General features: G+C 58.8%; 2 protein-coding genes across 3 annotated transcripts; one reads left to right on the top strand and one right to left on the bottom strand.

Moving 5' to 3' along the window:
• Positions 1–4,878: 4,878 nt before the first annotated feature.
• On the top strand, positions 4,879–10,364 carry GAS2L1 (growth arrest specific 2 like 1). The gene is made up of 6 exons (XM_023241601.2): positions 4,879–5,033; positions 6,000–6,651; positions 7,939–8,046; positions 8,141–8,237; positions 8,341–8,512; positions 9,034–10,364. Exons 2-6 carry the CDS (start codon positions 6,019–6,021, stop codon positions 10,067–10,069), a joined length of 2,046 nt encoding a protein of 681 aa, XP_023097369.1. The 5' UTR covers positions 4,879–5,033; positions 6,000–6,018; the 3' UTR covers positions 10,070–10,364.
• Positions 10,365–10,511: 147 nt separating this feature from the next.
• On the bottom strand, positions 10,512–13,630 carry RASL10A (RAS like family 10 member A). 2 transcript variants are annotated; one of them, XM_019814333.3, is made up of 4 exons: positions 12,821–13,630; positions 12,612–12,647; positions 11,438–11,562; positions 10,512–11,153 (listed from the first exon to the last, which is right to left on the bottom strand). In XM_019814333.3, the coding sequence occupies exons 1-4, from the start codon at positions 13,037–13,039 to the stop codon at positions 10,886–10,888; spliced, it is 648 nt and encodes a 215-aa protein (XP_019669892.3). In that variant the 5' UTR covers positions 13,040–13,630; the 3' UTR covers positions 10,512–10,885. The 2 variants fall into 2 exon arrangements, with proteins under 2 accessions (XP_019669892.3, XP_023097377.1); XM_023241609.2 differs by lacking the exon at positions 12,612–12,647 and having other exon boundaries at positions 12,821–13,589.
• Between the last annotated feature and the right edge of the window lie 4,615 nt (positions 13,631–18,245).

Raw genomic sequence — 18,245 nt, 5'->3', positions numbered from 1 at the left:
ACCTCTCAACCTCAACCAAGGAAGGCCTTCTCACCGCCTGGCTGATCTCCCAGGCGCCAGCTCCTGGGTGTCTGACGGGCTTACAGCAGGGCGGGAGCCAGCTGCTCCCTCCGCCTCAGCTCATCCGGAACCTCACGGTCCTCCTTGCCTCCTAAGTTGTCTCATGTTGCCCCAGCCCCAGCCGCGACCCGGCCCAGCAGGCTCTCTTCCAAGTACAGGACAGTATAAACCACCCAGGCCTCCCACCTCGAGTTTGTTGCCTCTCACTGAGCTCCCCGCTTCCCTCGGCCCCTCCAGCCCTTGCCTCACAGAGGCCAGAGTGACTTCCTGACACTTTAAGTCCCTGCAATTCTAGAAACTCTCCAAGGGCTTCCACTGCACTTGCCGTGACCCACAAGGCCCTACTCCATCTGGCCCCAGAGGCCCCTGTGACCTCAGCGGCCCTGCTCAGGCTTGCTCGCTGCGGTCCAGCCACACAGACCAGTGCTCCTCCTCCAAGGGGCTCAGGAGGCTCCCGCCTCAGCCTTGGCAGGTGTCTGAAGCATCAGAGCCAGGGTGCACACCCTGAGGCCCAAACAACCATGACATGCCCGGCCTTGGGCATCGTGCCAAGCACCACCTCACCATGTTTACTTCCTAAGAAGTCTGGGGTAGGAGTCTCCCGGGTGAGGAGACGGGACTTGCCAGCGGCGGTCTACAGAGCCCCACACACAGGCGTCTCGTGTCCGAAAGGCTGGGTGCTCTGGCAGCAACGGATGTGGGTTAGCCACCCCCGTGGCCTGCAGCCGGAGCTAAGGCACAACAAGCAGTCCTCATGGGGACCTGCTGCACAGAAGCCCATCACATGCGACCAGCTCCTGCCTGGAGCTTGAAGCTGCCCCAGGAAATCACTCGTGTCCCTGCCTAGAGAGGGGCTTGTCACTAGCACTAAATAGCCCTGTAAGAGGTATTGACGTCCCAGGTGCCTAGGCCTTGGAGCGGAAGTGTTCATGTCAGAAGGGCCGAGATTTAGGGGGCCCCTGGGTGGCGCAGTCGGTTAAGCGTCCGACTTCAGCCAGGTCACGATCTCGCGGTCCGTGAGTTCGAGCCCCGCGTCAGGCTCTGGGCTGATGGCTCGGAGCCTGGAGCCTGTTTCCCATTCTGTGTCTCCCTCTCTCTCTGCCCCTCCCCCGTTCATGCTCTGTCTCTCTCTGTCCCAAAAATAAATAAAAACGTAAAAAAAAAAAAAAAAAAAAAAAAAGAAGGGCCGAGATTTCTCTTAGCCAAAAGAAACGTCTGGACTGCACCGGCCCCAGAGGACCTCAGACAGCATGAGTTCCAAGCCCTGTCTCAAAGGGCTGTACAAAGCTGCTCAGTGCCCTTGGAAGTGGAAGAGGATGGAAAGCAGGGGCAGTGGTAGCCAGGAGCAGGGGAGATGGGAGGAAGAAGTCTCAGAAAAAGGTCCTGGTCAGGTTCCACACCCTGCCCCAAACTCTCCAAGAGCTCTTGGTCACTCACACTTGGAATAAAAATTTACATCGCAGCCTCATGGTTCCACTAGGCCACACTCCACAGTCCTGGGCAAAGGTTGAAGAGTCAGTGGGGAGACCCGTCTATGCCCCGCACGTGAACAGGCTGCAGGCAGCGGCTCACCTGCTCCACGGGAGGGAACGTCGGGCTCCAGGGCTGCAGCTGCTGTGGGGCCAAGGACAGTGCAGTGACCAGAGCCAAGCCCCCAGACACCGGGGCCAAGAGCTGGCTCACTGAGAGCTGCCGGGCACAGGGCAGGCAATGAGCAGCGTAATGGAGGCAAGGTTGGAAAGCAGGCCCTCTGGGGCTTTCTGGTTTCTCTCATGGAGGGCACGGGAGGCAGCTCAGGGTCACTTGTCCCACAGCCGGGACAGGAGCAAGCAGTCAATCATGGTTGGGTCCACATCGGGACAGAGCAGCTTCAGGACCCCTGTGGGTCACTCACTCAGCCAGGCTGTGCTCACAGGCTCAATCTAGCCTGCAGAGCTTTGAGTAGACCCAACCAGCCCCTGAGCTGCCTGGTACCAGGGCTGAGTCCTGCCAGTGAGGGTTTTGCTTGAATACTCCCTGGCCATCATCTGACCTCCATCTGCAACCAAGGCCAACAACACTATCCCCTGGCACCCAGCAGTGAAGGCAAGAAATCTGGCCATGTGCCCACTGGCCACAGGCAAGACCATGCCTGCACTGGGGGCACAGCATTCTATACACCAGAGTGGCTTCCGGGGTCTGTGGGAATGGGTCCAGGACATAGCCCAAACCATAGCCCAAACCTCCTGTCCCTCCAGCAGTTCCTGTGACTTCCCTTGGTCCTGCAAGGAACAGGAGAGGCCACCACACAACAGAGGGGGTTAAAGCCAAGGTCCTCCATGGCCTGGGCCAGGAGTCTGGCCATGCCAGTCAGCCCTACACTTGCTGCCTGTCCTGTAATCAGACTGTTGGAGCCTGTGGTCTGGAGTGGGCCTCTGGGCTCAGGGTACGGGAGACAGGGAGAAGCAAGCCCCCGCCCCCATCCCCTCCTCCTCAGAGGAGTAGCAGACATATGCCCTGACTGCTAACTAATGATACCATTTTCACAACTCTATGATCTGACTACTACTGTTGTCCCATTTTACAGATAGTATCACTGAGGCTCAGAGAGCTTAACTATCTCACCCAGTGACCAAGAGCAGAGCCCAGGTTCAATCTAACCTGTTATGTCCAGATCCCTGAAGTTCAGCAAGGTAGATAATAAGCAGGAATCAAATTCCTGCACAGCTACCTACTGACCACACACATCCCTTGTCCTCTCTGGGCCTCAGTTTCCTCAAATTATAAGATGAGAACACATAAAAACATCATACCACATAGGATGATTTTGAGGACTAAATTACTTAGTTTCCATATCTTGATCTTCCACCCTGATCCCCGAATTCCCCTGCCCCATCTCCAGCAGCCTCTCCTCCCCAGGTATCAGCAGTCCCAGACCGAGGAACCATTCCTAACTCTGTCCTCACATTCACACCCAACTCACCAGCACATCCCACCGGCTTTCCCTTCAAATACAGCCAGGAGGCACCATACTCCACCACCCTCACTGGCACCACCTGGTCTCCTCTGGGGTTCCTGCCTGCCCACTACAGCAACCACAGAGTACCTGTTAAGACCTAAGTCAGGTCACACCCCTCCCCTGCTCTAAATCCTTCCATGGCTCCCATGTCCCTGCCGAGAGGCATGGCCTGCAAAGCCCCACTCAATCTGCCCCCAATCCCTTTATCTTCATCCCTACCTTCACCCTAGCCTCACAGGCCTTCTAACTCTTTCTTGAACACACCAACCACACGCCCACCTCAGGACCTTTACACTGGCCATTCCCTCTATCTGAAACACTCTCCTTCCAGCCATCCCCACAGCTCCTTCTCTTAGCTCCTTCCCCGACCACTGATTCAAAACTTCAGGCTCATCCCACCCCACACTCCCAGTCCCCTCACCTGGTCCCTGTGCTCTGTCCTCCCTAGTGCCTCATCCCTGTTTCAGCCCAGGGGCTCCCTTCCTACCACACTGGGAACCCTGAGAACTGGCTGTTTCCTTCCCCACTTTTTGCTCTCAGTTCCCAGTGCCAGATGAGACCCATCACACAGTAGGTGCCAAGTAAGTGTTAGCTATTACTATTACTAGTTACCCGCCTTCCTCACTCTTTGTAGGTGGGGGTGCTGGAGGAGAGGGTTGATTGGAACCACCTGGGTATCTAGGACACTGGGGTGTGAGCCCACTCAGTCATGAGGACTCAGTGAGATGATGCATGTGAGCAGCCTAGCACCAGAAGGTCTGGCACACAGTAAGTACTCAACAAATGCCCCTGATCCTTGCATGAGAGTATTCCCATAATAGCCATGTTCAAACCCTGAGCTACTCTCCTGAGACCTAGTCTGGGGAAAAGAGAGTCCCTCATAGAGGGGACCTGACCAGTCCAGGTCAAGGGCACAGAGCAGCCCTGGCACACAGTAGGCACTTTATTAAAGCTCTGAGACTTGGCTATTGTTGGTGGCACTTCCCCCAAGGATGGCCCCGCCTGGCCAGCAAGGCTGCAGCCCAGCCAGGTCAGCTGTCCCCGCCCGCCCAGCCAGCAGCAGGAGGGGGGGGGCGGGGGGGGGGGCAGGATTTCCCGCAGATCCCAGCCAGGTCCCTCCTCTGCAGTTTGAAAAGAAACTAGCAGCGATTAACCCTCCCAAGCCAAACCTACCCAGGCTCCTTCTTAACCTCCTGTCCCCTTAATTCTGTGCCTGACTTGGGCAACCAGACGTGGTAGGGGACTGGCCTCCCGGGGAAGGGCAGGGGCCAAGGTGTCAGACCCACAGGCTTTAGCCACCAGCCTACCCCTCTGAGCCTCAGTGTTCTCATCGGAGAAACAGGTTTCCCTAACCTCCACATAAAAGATGAGGATTCGGTGAGAGTGGGACGTCGGGTGGACACAACAGGCCATCCTCCCCTCCACAAGGCCCCCACTGCCGGTAGGAAGCTCCCATCCCGGTCGCTCGGGCCTCATTTATCTGACATGGGGAGGTTCACTCCAGACGGAGGTGACTTTGCAGCCCTAGTCCCTATCGCTTCCTGAGCTCCTCTTGGGAACAGGCCGTGCAGCCCGCCCGGGGAGGCCGATATCTGGGGAGGGGGCAGCCCAAACCTCTCTCCAACAGACCAAGGAGGGTTGGAAGGGACTCAAGGGACTAGCTTGGGCAGGGATGGCGAGTCTGGGCTGGTAGGGCCCTGGTCCCGCTCCTCCCACCCCCCAGTCAGGAGACTCCAGCTCCTCCCTCTCTCCGTCCACCACCCGGGAACTGCGCTGCCCCTTTAAGAGCGCGCGGCCCCGCCCGCCCCCTCGGGCCGGAGCCGAATTCCAGGGAGGCGGGGCGGAGACAGCGGGCGGGTGCGGAGGCCTCAGCCGCGGGACCGGATTGCTGTGGCTCGGGCGGCGCCTCCCTGCGGCGGCCCGGCCCGCTCGGCCCCGCCGGGGCGATGCTCCCCGAGGCCGCAGGATGAGCCAGGTGAGCGCGGGGACCCCCAGCACCCCCTGCCTGGCGCGCACTCCCGGGGACCTGGAGGCTGCGGCCTCTGTTCCCCCGAGCTGTGTGACCTTGGGCAGCCCGCACCCTCTCTGGGCCGAAGCCCGGAGGACAGCCGGGGCTGTCGGAGGCCGTTCTGAGTCCCGACCCTCACGCACCCGGCCTGCGGCGCTAGGGAGGCTCCTCGGAGGAGGCGGGGCCTCGCTCCGGCCACCGGGCTGCCCACGGCGCTGGGGATCAGCCGCGCGGCTCACGTCGGCCTGGCTTTGCCATCCTCTGCTCTGCGACCTTGAGTGAGCTCTTACCCTCTCTGCACCTCAGTTTCCTCATCTGTAAAATGGAGATAATATCACTGGCACTCAGCCCTGGGCAGGGGCATTGACTTTACTGTTACTATTACTGCTGTTACGTCGTTGTTATAATGGCACAGTCCTCACGGAAGGGGAGCTGAGGGAGGACCCCGCACCTTCCCAGAGGAGGTGGGAGGGGCATCAGCCTTGAGCGATGGAGCTAGCCATTGCTGTGGTTGGGACCTGGATTCCTGTCCTGCCTGTCCATTGAGTGCAGGGCTGTGGGCTTCATCTCTCTAGGGCTCCGCTTTTCACCCACCGTATTGGGCAATAAGGATGCATTGCAATAAGGGCAATAAGGATCCCACAAATGCGTCCCTTTGTGGGAGGGAGGACACAGCCAATTCCCCCATTGCCCCACCCCCAAATAGCAAAATAGCAAACATTTATAGATACTAAATCTTTCATGCAAATTATCCCATTAGGAAGGTAATATTGTACCCATTTCATAGACGAGGAAACTGAGGTACAGTGTACTTTCTCACAGCCAGCACGCGCAACCAGGCATTTGGCCTGAGATGACAGGCGAGTGCGGATGGTCTGGGGCTTAGTCTGTGCTGAGTCCTCACAGCATTCCTGTGTCCCTGCCCACCCACAGTGACTCGGCCGGCCCGGCCATGGCGGACCCAGTGGCGGGCATCGCGGGCTCGGCAGCCAAGAGTGTGCGGCCGTTCCGCTCAAGTGAGGCCTACGTGGAGGCCATGAAAGAGGACCTAGCTGAGTGGCTCAACGCCTTGTATGGCCTGGGTCTGCCCAGTGGTGGCGAGGGCTTCCTGACGGGGCTGGCCACAGGCACCACCCTGTGCCAACATGCCAACGCCGTCACTGAGGCCGCCCGCGCTTTGGCCGCTGCCCGCCCGGCCCGCGGCGTGGCCTTCCAGGCACACAGCGTGGTGCCCGGCTCTTTCATGGCCCGAGACAACGTGGCCACTTTCATCGGCTGGTGCCGAACAGAGTTGGGTGTGCCTGAAGTGCTCATGTTTGAGACTGAGGACCTGGTGCTGCGGAAGAACGAGAAAAGCGTGGTGCTGTGCCTGCTGGAGGTGGCGCGGCGTGGGGCCCGCCTCGGCCTGCTCGCCCCTCGCCTCGTGCAGTTTGAGCAGGAGATTGAGCGGGAGCTCCGCGCCGCGCCCCCGGCCCCCAGTGCACCTGCTGCTGAGGAGGATGCCACCGAAACTGTCACCGTGGCAGGGGCTCCTGCCCGTGGGCCCCGCATGACTCCCAGCGACCTGCGCAACCTGGACGAGCTGGTGAGTCCACCAGTGAGTGTGCGTGCTCATGGCCCTGCTTGTGCCCCCACCGTGCGCCAGCGATGGGACAGCCTGCCCCATGGAGTGGGTGCACATATTGAGCACCAAGTGTATACCTGGCCCCAAGGAGATAAGCAGAGCCAGAGAGGTGCTGGTTGAGGTCACGAGACCCAGTAGGGCCTGGGATAAAATGTGAGCTCCCCCCTTATGCGCTTCCCCTGTGCCAGATCAGTTCCTTCATCCAGGGGGCCGCATGATTTGAACCCCTCTGTATGCACTTGAGTGGACAGTTGCATCCACAACATCACAGAGCTTGAGGTTGAGTGGGTACCTGTCACGCTTGGCCCTGAGCAAGGTGCCTGGCACACAGTAGGCTCTCAGTGAGTGCCTAGGGCAGGTCCCGGGGGGCTCTACAGGCCCACCCAGTCTCCAGGGGCTTATCTGGGAAGCCAGGCCCAGAGCTGCCACTGCTGCTAGGAGCCAGAGGTCCTCTTAGGAGGACAGGATTAGCTCTACTGTGAGCACAGGAGGTGCTGGACCCCACCCCCAGCTCCCTCCTCCTTTTCCCAGGACCTAGGTATCCCTGACACCCCCGCAGCCTGGCCAAGAGTTGCCTTCTTATCAGAAGGGCAGGACTATGATGTGCCTGTCCCAGAGGGGGTAGCCGGAATCCGTGGGCAGAGGCTGTCACCCCTCCCCTGTCGTGGGCACAGGGTCACCCGAGGCTCCACCTGCTCATTTCCTCTGGCTCCACTGTGGGCTGGGAGGCGGGCAGGGCCGCCCACATAGCCAGCCTGGCAGCTCCTGGCTTAGGGGCGGGGGTGGGGCATGTGGGCAGATGTGTGCCTGTGTGTGCATGCTGGGTGGTGTACTCTACGTGTCTTTGACACTGATGTGGTGTGGGTTCCCTGCACTCGTGTCCCATGGCCTGCGTCCTCCCAGAACCTGGCCTCCCTGTGGGCCTCAGCCTACATGTCTGTGAAGTAGGTGAAGGGGGCAGGGAGTGAGGATGGGTTCCAGGGCTTCCCCAGGCTCAGGGGCCACAGGGTTGTGCCTCACTGGGGTCCCAAGCCCTGGCCTGACCACAGACCCTGACCTCCGATAGCCAGAGGGGAAGGAGAGCTGGTGAAAGGTCAAATGTAGAGGCTGCAACCAAGTCTGGGGCAACACGATCTATGTCCCCTTTCCCCGGAAGGACCTGCTTCCTCCTGACCCTGGAGCTGCTGACATCAGGCCCAGGAGGAGAGACTTGATCCCTGACCTCCAGCCTCTCCTCTCTGGCCTCAGGTGAGGGAGATCTTAGGCTACTGCACCTGCCCAGACCAGTTTCCCATGATCAAGGTCTCAGAGGGGAAGTACCGCGTGGGAGACTCCAGTCTCCTCATCTTCGTGCGGGTAAGAGTTTGGGACTGCCCGGCAGATGGCAGCCCACAGTGGGCTGCCAGGCCCATCAGACAGGCCGTGACCTGTCCACGCTGGACTCCCACAGGTGCTGAGGAGCCACGTGATGGTGCGCGTGGGTGGCGGCTGGGACACTCTGGAGCACTATCTGGACAAGCATGACCCTTGCCGCTGCTCCTCCTCGGGTCAGTGCCCCTGGCAGGGATGGGGGGATGGGGGAGCGGGCCAACAGAGGGCTTGTCTCTGTGGCTCCACCCTTCAAATGCCACCTGTCCTCTCACCTTGCAGCCCATCGCCCGCCCCAGTCCCGGGCCCGCACCTTCTCCCCACAGAGGGTGTCTCCCACCCCCAGTCCCCGTGCCGGCAGCCCAGCCCCTGGGGCTGAGCGGCGGAGCTCCCGGCCAGAGGTGACGCCCATTAGCTTACGCAGCTCAAAGGAGGGAACTGAGACCCCACTCAGGTGAGAGGCACTAGGACAAAGGGGTGAGGGGTCCAGAGGGGGCGGGCATCCGCCCTGGCCTGGATGACGAAGGAGCCTGTGCTCCAGAGTGACTCACCCTGGGAAAAGTTCCCGTGGGTGGGGGCAGGCCTGGCTTCCTATCTCCATGGCAACCCAAGCAACCCAACAACACAGCTGGGGCGGGCCCTGGGGGCTGGGCGTCGGCCAGTCCTACCGCTTCCCTCTGGCCTACCCAGGAAGCTGGAGGCCTGGGGAGGGGGAGCTCAGAGCCTGGCTTTTTCTGCTGCCTGGAGGGGGGGGGGGGGTGGCTGCCGGAAGCTGCTGCCCAGTGGCTCACTTCTCTCTGGAAGTCCCCAGGACAGAAGCCCTTGATTGCCCCCACCCCCACCCCCACCCCCACCACAGGTGTCTTCCCCAGCCCCAACCACTCAGCTGCTTGTTCCTTCCTCTGCCTGCTCTTTCCACACGCCAGTCCTCTCTTGAGATGCCCCATCTCTCTCTCTCTTGTTCCCCTGCCCCAGGGTCCGGGACCAGCTGCCCCCCCATCCCCGCTCCCGCCGCTGCTCTGGGGACAGTGACTCCTCAGCCTCCTCAGCCCAGAGCGGCCCCCTTGGTGCCCGCAGTGAAGACTCAGGCACTGGCTCCCGGAGGGAGCGACCCAGCCGGAGGCTGACCACAGGCACCCCGGCCTCTCCAAGACGGCCTCCAGCTCCACGCAGCCAGTCCCGAGACCGGCTGGATCGAGGGCGGCCGCGTGGGGCCCCAGGAGGCAGGGGAACCCAGCTGTTGGCCCCCAGCCCTGCCCGACGGGCCCGGAGCCAGAGCCGTGAGGAGCAGACCACGCTGCTCGTGCGCAGGGACCGAGACGGGCAGCACTCGTGGGTGCCCCGGGGCAGGGTCAGCGGGGGCTCAGGCAGGAGCAGCCCCCAGACTCCCCGGGCTCGCAGCCCTGCAGCCCCCCGGCCTCTGCGGGTCTCCAGCCCCAGTCCAGAGCTGGGCACCACACCGGCCAGTGTCTTCCGCACCCCCCTGCAGCTTGACCCGAAGCAGGAGCAGCAACTGTTCCGGCGCTTGGAAGAGGAGTTCCTGGCCAATGCCCGAGCCCTTGAGGCTGCTGCTGGTGGGACCCCCCCTGGACCAGCCTCTGACCCAGCTCGGCCCCCAGACCCTCCAGCTTCTGACTCAGCCTACTGTTCCTCCAGCTCCTCCTCTTCATCCCTCAGTGTCCTGGGTAGCAAGTGTGGCCAACCTGGGGACTCTAGCCGGATGGCCAATGGGCTGCCCGGACCCCGAGGCCCAGTCCTGTCCAGCTCTTCTGATGAAGGCAGCCCCTGCCCTGGTGTAGGGGGCCCACCAGATGCACCTGGGAGCCCCTTGGCTGGCCTGGAGCTCCCGAGGACCTGGGCACGGGGCCGGGTGGACACACAGCCAGACCGAAAACCTTCACGCATCCCAACGCCACGGGGCCCTCGCCGCCCATCTGGATCCACAGAGCCTGGGTCCTGGCATGCCTTGCACTCAGTGAGCCCAAGGGGAGAGCCGGATTCCTGGATGTGATGAACCAGCCCAGCTGCCCCTGGACCCCATTCCTTTTTTTCCTTTTCCTTTGTGGCCTTAACCCCTCTGCATCAGGGAGCCCCCCCCACCCCTGCCTCTTGGGTACCAGACCTCATGGGACCAGACCCCTTGGGACCACATGGCACAATGGGACCTCTGTTGTACATTCCGGTTGGGGGATGAGCGTTGCTATTTAATTACTAATATTATTGAATGCCTTAGAGGAGGCCAGTGAGGACCCTTCCTGAGGTCCTCTGGCCTGCAGAGCCTGACAGTAAAGTATTTGTTCCAGCCACTTGTGTCTGCTTCCTGGCGTACCTTTGGGGGCCCCTTAATCCATGTCGGGATTCTGGCATTAACTGCCAGAGAGCAATGCCTGGCAACTCTGGCCTCTAAGGTTAAGATCATGCTACCCACCCAAGAAATGCTAGGTACACTTGTATGCTTGCATTGGTTCCCCCTTTATTACCTCCTGAGAGGTGTGATTTAAGATTGTTCACTGAAACCCCAGAAGCTACCTGAGAACTTCCAATCAGATTCATAGCAAGTCCCTTTCATCCAGTGGGATTGTAACCCAATGAGGTCCCAGAAAGGACTTATCTTGCCCAATGTAGCTTGGGGCCTGGTTGGGTCCAATGAGGCACAAAGAGTCCTGTCGCCCAGGAGACTGGGTGGGAGGTTTCCAAATCCAATCAAGGAGGAGACTTTGCCTAGTCCAATCCGAGAGAAGTTGGGCAACTGCGTCCAATCCAGGTACCCGGTTGTTCATCAAACTGGGACCCCTCCCCCCACCATCGGCGTTGTCGTCCAATTCGGTCACATGAGGCTGCAGCGCGCCGGGTGCAGCGCCCCCTGCAGGCGCAAGGCCGGGTGCGCGGGACGCGCGCGTACCAAAGCGCAACGCAGCAGTTCGCGGAAGAGACGGAGCACGTGCCAGTTGTACTTGGCGGAACACTCGAGGTAGCCGCAGCGCCAGCCCCTGCGCACCAGGGCGGCCAGCGCGCGCCGGGGCCCGAAACGCAGCCGCTGCCGGTCCCGCTTGTTGCCTACTACGAGGATGGGCGCCTCGGGTGCGCCCGCCGGCCTGGGGGCCAGATGGGAATGAGGGCTGCGGTGCCGGACACGGACAGCCCACGGCCGGAGACCCCCCACCCCCACCCCACCCCAAGGGGGTATGTACACTCCTGTGGCCGGAGAGCCGCCCCGGGAAACACGAGACCCATGTGGCCCAAAGACCGCATAGCTGCCAGGCCCGACACGCGGCCAGGACTGGGGAAGAACCTACCCACTACCCTCTGGCAAAGGCCCAACAAGACTGGCAAAAACTCCCCCTCCTCCGCCCACAGACACCTGTGGCCGCGTCCCTACCTGGTCTCTGAGATGCGCTGCCGCAGCGCCTTCACGTAGTCGAAACTGTCCGGGCTGCAGATGTCGTAGACCAGCACGAAGGCGTCCGTGTCCTGCAAGCTCCAGTCCTTGGGGTCCGGCCACTCCTGGGGCAGGAGGCCGGAGTTTGCCAGAGACCTATTCTCACTGTCCCACGCCCAGACCCTCTGAAGGGACTTGACACTAAACCCACAGTTCATCCTCAGGCCTCAGCCGTCGCCATCTCCCCCGAACTCTCTAGGCCCCACTGTCCTCACAGTCGCCAGGGTAAAAATGCCTACCCGTGCCTGAAGCCCGTCAGCTACCAGCCCTCCTTCACTCTCGGCCTCCTCTCAGCCCACCCCTCCTCTTCCTCCTACCAGCTTTCCGAAGCTCAACGTGGGTCACGCCCCTTCACTCCCTCCCTGGTTACTACAGCTGCCTCTAGGACTAATTCCAAAGCACCGGGCTCCGTGTTCCCCAGGCCCTCAGAGATCACTGATGATGGGCAGCTGTGCACATTCAGGCCTCCCCGCCTAAACACATGCTGTTCTTTGCACGTGGAAGGCTTCTGCCACTTCCTTTAATCAAGACTTGACTCATTAGGGGCGCCTGGGTGGCTTTGTTGGTTAGGCCTCTCACTTTGGCTCAGGTCATGATCTCATGGTTCGTGGGTTCAAGCCCCACATCGGGCTCTGTGCTGACAGCTCAGAGCCTAGAGCCTGGTTCGGATTCTCCCTCTCCCTCTCTCAAAGATAAATAAACATAAAAAAAAAAAAAGAAAGAAACTTCACTCATCATTCCAGGGTCAGCCCAATTGTCACCCCCCTCTTCCCCCCCTTCCCCCCCTCCAGGAAGCCCTGCTTAATCCCACTTGCTCTTTCCTCTTCACCTCTCCCAGGCATCCAGCTCCAAGAATTCAAAGTCTGTCCTGGACTTTGCATAAATTAAGGAAATGAGGCTTTGCTCCAACCAAGTCACAGGAATAAGGGAGCAGAGAATGACAACTCCTCCCACCCCTGACGGTACACCCCTGTGTCTGGCCCCTTTCTCCCCCACCGAGGCTCTGCTTAAGGTCCCAAACATACAATGCTCACCCTCAGGAAGGCACAACCATGCTCCGTCATGCACTGATCCAGACCCACCAGTGGAGGCAGACAAATATACAGGCACTTACGTGTGTTTCAAAATCCCCTGGCCTGATCGTGGGCAACTCCAGGCCGGCAAGAAGGAGAGACACACAAACCACCAGGACACATTCATCCTTCAATCCATGAACACAGTTGGGCATTCCCGGGCTGTCCAGGCGGACATGCACGTGTGCACCAAGCACATCCCCACCCCCACACGCTGTCACACGCCCCTGCCCGCCCCTCGAGCCGCTACCTCTGGACCCCCGGGGTTCTGACTCGGGGGAGCGCCGTCGCCGTCCCGGATGCTCAGGTCGTAGACCGCGCCGTCGAGCAGCACCGCGGGCCGGTAGAGGCGTGGCCCGTCCGTGGGCCGGTGGCGCTCCGGGTAGTCACCGAACAGGAACTGGCGGATGATGGCCGTCTTGCCCACGCCAGGGGCGCCCAGCACGGCCACCCGCAGGCTGCCCCCCATGGCCCGCGCGCGCTGCCGCGCCCTGCGCTGGAAAGCCTCATGGGCCAGCGCCGCGCCGTGCGCTCCGCGTGCCCGGCCCCGTGCGCCCCGACCCCACGCTCCTCATCGCCCCCCGGAACACCCGGGACCCGGAGAGGCCAGGCCAGAGGACGGAGCAGGCGGCGGGAGGGCAGACAGATAGTCGAGCAGGCCGACGGAGGACGCACGAGCAGCTCCGGCAGGTGCCGGAGCTCGGGAGAGAACAGACCCCGCCGTGCGCCGCGCAGACACCGCCGCCTCCGATCCGCAGCGAGACTGGGGGCTCCGCCCGCAGTCGGAGCACCGAGGTCCGACCTCCTGGCGGGTCCTGCAGCGGGTCCTGCAGCGGAGCGGGGCGCGAGGACAGCGCTGCCTCTCGGAGCCTCCGTCCCTCCGTCCTTCTGTCGCTCCGGCGCCCTGAATCGCCTCCCCAGCCAGCGGCGCGAGCGAGCGGGCGCGCGGAGCCTCCCGGAGGCGGAGATGAGGTAACCGTCTGCCCGCCCCTCCTACCTCCCCCTCTACCCACCCGGGACGCCCCTCCCGGGAAGGGTCGCGGGAAGGTGACTGGGGCGCAGGGAGACCGGGGAGGGACCCAGCCCCCTCCGCGTCCCGCGCTCCTCTCACCAGCTCCAAAATAGAAGTCCCTTCCCGCCCACGTCCGCGTCCGCTCCTCCAAGCACCGCTCCCCCAAGCTGGCTCCAGACAAACCCAGCCCGCTGGAGTCAGGCCTCCAGGGGTCGGATCTGGCCCCAGCTGCGTGACCTTGGGCAAGTCAGCGCGCTGCGCTGGCTCTCTGCTCCATATTCATCACAGGCAAACATCTTTCTTGAGAACCTACTACGTGCGGGGCCTTTTACTAAGCTGTTGCTTAGTGATCACTGAATCTACAGCCTTATTCTGCTTATCTCCGTTTGAGAGAAGAAAACAGGCTGGAGAGGGGACTCTTGAAGGTTGGGGAACAGTGGGTGGCCCCTGACCCACAGCCTTGTGGTCTCCTCTAGGGAACCCTCCTGCCTTTGTCCTACACACAAGGGTAAATGGCCAGCATTAAACAATGTATCAAATGGCCATCATCCAGGTGGGGCTGAACAGAGTGTGCTGAGCTCAGTACACACTGGGTCACAGCAGCTCAGCCCCAAATCCCTGTCCCAACAAGGCTGAAAGATCCAGAAATTGGTCAACACCACCTCTGTCACTGCTAAGGCCAAGTTTTCTGCCTGAGCCTCCACCTGTAGCTTCACTCGAAACCCAAATTCCCACCTCCCTGGAGCTGGTGAGAAGCTCCTTAACCAACACAGCCTGGAAAGTTTGGGTTGGTCCAGCCCCCCATCCTCTGCCTCTGCTTGCCTCCTCCCTGCAGAGGAGGGGCTCCCACTTCTCTGACCAGATAGATGCCCAGGCACTGGGTGAAATGTACAGACATCAGTGTTTCTGCACTGGCCAAGAGTTTTCACTTACCCATCTTTTCAACAAATATTCCCAGTCTTACTGCTTGCTGGGACTGGAGGGGGGAAGGAGAGGAAGAGGGAAGGGGAAAATCCTACCTTAGTAGAACACATGGGATCCAGGAATTGTAGGAGCAGAGACAATAAGCCCACTCCAGCCTGAAGGAACTGGAGGAGAGAGGAGCTCAGCCCTGAAATGAGGAAAGGGTGCATCCTCCAGGAAGCAGGTGATGGCAACAGAAGATGTTTCTCCAGAGCGCTGGTTGTGTTTTCATCCTCCCACGTCAGATAGGGAAACTGGGTCTGCTTTCACTCTTCTCCTCAGCCTCTAGGGAGCTCAGAGTGACTTGTGACTACCTCTGGCAGGTGTTCTAGGTCTTCAAGCCCAGTGAGTGGGGACTCCTGGCTTCATCTTCCTTTCCTGCCATGATTCTTTCCCTTCACCCAACTATCCCACTCATTTTCTGACATTTCAAGCTTCTGGGTTTTGTGAGCTGCCTCAATTCCTTGTGGGGAACAAGGCTGAGCATTAATAAACTAAGCCCCACTTCCCTTTTGGCATTCAGCAGGGTGTGCGGCTGACATCAGGATGGTCTTCCTTAAAGCCCTGGTGGGACCCACACCTCTGACTGGAGCACCCTCTCTTCTTGCTCTTTGGGAGCAAGCCCACCCTGGGGAGCCAGTTCTGGGTGTCCTTCCTCTAGAAAACCTTCCTTGTTTCACTCTCTGTCAGAGTGCCTTCCTGGGCAAGGCTTCTTCAGGACCAGCAAACAGGGCTGTGTGTGTGTGTGTGTGTGTGTGTGTGTGTGTGTGTGTGTGTGTGTGTTTTGTGGGGGGTGGATTTCTGGGTCCCAGTGTGGTTTTTCAGTGCATGGTTTGGGAATGATGAGCATGTCCTAAAGCTCCTACAAAGCCCTGCAGACTGCACAGGGGTGACCCATTCCCTAGGAAACTCCTGCATCAGCACCCCTAAGCAGGAGTCCCCATTTAGCACAGGCCTGTGATATGCCACACCTGCCCCAGAGCCATGTGCTCACTGGGGCCCAGCAATGGGATACAGTGGTTTGTCTGGGATTGCCTGGCAGGAAAGTGACAGCACAGCCACTGGAACCAAGGACGTTTGGGCCGTTGAACCAGACTTTCTGAGCAGCCCAATTTTATCTGGGCCCAGGGACCAGAGGGCCTTCAGGAGACAATCAGCTGTCATCGGTGGCCACTGAGCTATGACAGGAGTGGGTAGCCCAGGTGCCAGGCTTCCCAAAGACTAGCAAGCCAGAGAACTCTGGCTGGGGTGTGAATTTCAAAGTTTCCGTCATCGGTCCCTTCACTCCTTCCCCGAAGGAGAGGCAGCCAGGGTGCTGTCTGCTGTACCACGTCTCCCAGGCTCCTCCCAGTCTTCCATGTGGTGCTCCAGAGAGCAGTCATCAAGCATCCATACATCTTTTCCTTCAGGACTTGGTGCTGGGCCCGAGGTGGCCGAGCTGGTTCCTGCCTGCCCTCTGTGGCTTGTGAAGGAGCCACACATGCAGCCAGGTACTGACAGGTAGAAACAGGAGCACTGTGCTGGTTCAGGCCTGGGGGCTGAGAGGACTGAGGGGAGACACTGGCCTATGGAGGTTGGGGGCTCAGGAAGGGCCTCATGCCACACCTGAGCTGAGCCCTGAAGGGTTAAGCTGCAGAAAGTTGGGTGGGCGGGGAGGCTGTTGAGAGGCCCTGGGCAGGGGCAAGCACCAGATGGAGAATTCTGAGCCCACAGCCTCCCAGTGCCAGCCCGCTGGGCAACCCCCTTCCCTACCACCTGTGCCCACATGGCTTCTTCCCAACTGGCCTGATACCAGCCCTTCCCTGGGGTCGAGCACCCTGGACTACATCCAGCTCCCAGGGGCATTTGCTCTGGACCATGCCCCTGACCACGAATGTGGTCTGTCTTGTTAATGACAGCACGATTCCATTTGTCCCAACAGTGACTCACTTCCGGAGCCCTGGATGGCGGGGGGTGGGAGGGAGTACCCCTGTCTCTCAGATGCTTGGTGTGTAGTGGGTCCTTGGTCATCATTATAATGCCAACCATTGAGTGTAGCGGTCAGCCTCTTGAAGGCCATCAGGACACAAGGGGGCAGCACAGAGCAGGGCTTCCGGGCCTCTTGAGTTTGAGGCTTCTTTCCAGGAGTGTGTTATCTGTGCAAGTTACTTAAACTCTCTAAGCCTCAGTTTCCCTCTCTGTAATGGGATAACAATGGTCGTGACTTCACACAAGTTGTTGTGGGATGAGAGGAGATAAAATGGACAATTTTAATTTGTCTAAAAGCAAGACAATTTTAGTAAGGTTGGGGAGGGACAAGACTTGTAAATATAAAACAATTTCATTTTTATATGAAAATAGCTATTAGTTACAACACGGTGGAGGGACATGGGTGTCTACCCGGGTAAGTACGCACAGATATTTCCTAGCTCCGCTGCTGACAGGGCCTAGAAGTGTCACCCCAGGAGAAATAAGCACACCCGGCACCTAGATCTTGGTTTCTAAGGCCACTCACCAATGAAAGGAACCATGCTCCTTGGAGAAGTGGCTGATGCTAGGGTTGGGACAGGACTGATACGAGATGAGCCTGGAGCATCACGTAAATGCTGGAAAGTAAGGAAGTTGCAAAGAAACAAAGGGATGGGTGCATATCAAAAGAACAGAGGGTACCCAAAAGAGCTCCCAGTGGCCAAATTGGACCAATTTAAATAACAAAATAAATAATGGACTTTTAGATTAATTCCAAATTGGAAAATAAATATCCATGAATCCAAACTGACATAAATGACTGAATTAATACATAAATACAAGAGAAGAAACAAATTCTTTCCTACAGAAGAATTTCAAATAATGATGTACTACTCCCTGCCCCCACGATCCTTCCAGAGTGTAGGCTGCACTTGGTGACTTTGCTTCTAAAGAACAGAATAGGGAAAGAGGATGAGAGTAACTCCACAATGGAGAAAGCTGGAAATACCACCTTGGCCAAGTGATCCAGCCTAATGTGACAGTGATAGAGTCTTATCAATGGTGTGTGCCCTTGATCCGATGTGATGAGAAGGCCAACTCTCTGGCCTTCTTCCTAAAAACCCACAACCCCAATCTAACCACAAGAAAGACATCAAACTAACCCAAACTGAGGGATAGTCTACACTATACCCAACTAGTACTCCTTGAAATTGTCAAGGTGATAAAAAACAAAGTCTCAGAAACTGTCACAGACCAGAGGAGCCTGAGGAGACACAGCACTCATATGGAATGTGGGACCCAGGATCAGAACAAGGAACATGAGTGGGGAAGCTGGTCAAATCTGAATGAAGTCTGGAGTTTAGCTTAAAAATTGTATATTCATATCACACACACACACACACAGAAAGAGAGAGAGAATGGATGGGGTGCCTGGGTGGCTCAGTCAGTTGAGTGCCTGACTTCAGCTCGGGTCATATCCACAGTTCATGGGATCAAGCCCCATGTTGGGCTCTGTGCTGGCAGTGTGGAGCCTGCTTGGGATCCTTCACCACTTGCGCTCTCTCTCAAAATAAATAAACTTAAAAAAAACAAAAAGGAATGGAAAAGAGCCCATTTACAAAAAGGAACCAAAAAAAAAATACTCATGAATCTTTGTAAGAATAAAATAAATGTACATACAAGAACTTTTAAAATGAATAAAACTTAAAATATTAGAGATGGGGCCCCTGGCTGGCTCAGTCAGTGGAACGTG

Source organism: Felis catus, chromosome D3, assembly GCF_018350175.1.
Source record: "Felis catus isolate Fca126 chromosome D3, F.catus_Fca126_mat1.0, whole genome shotgun sequence".
In the NCBI taxonomy this organism is placed as follows: Eukaryota; Metazoa; Chordata; class Mammalia; order Carnivora; family Felidae; genus Felis; species Felis catus.
The sequence above is the reverse complement of the archived record's forward strand: the minus strand, read 5'-3'. Positions and strand labels throughout refer to the sequence as shown.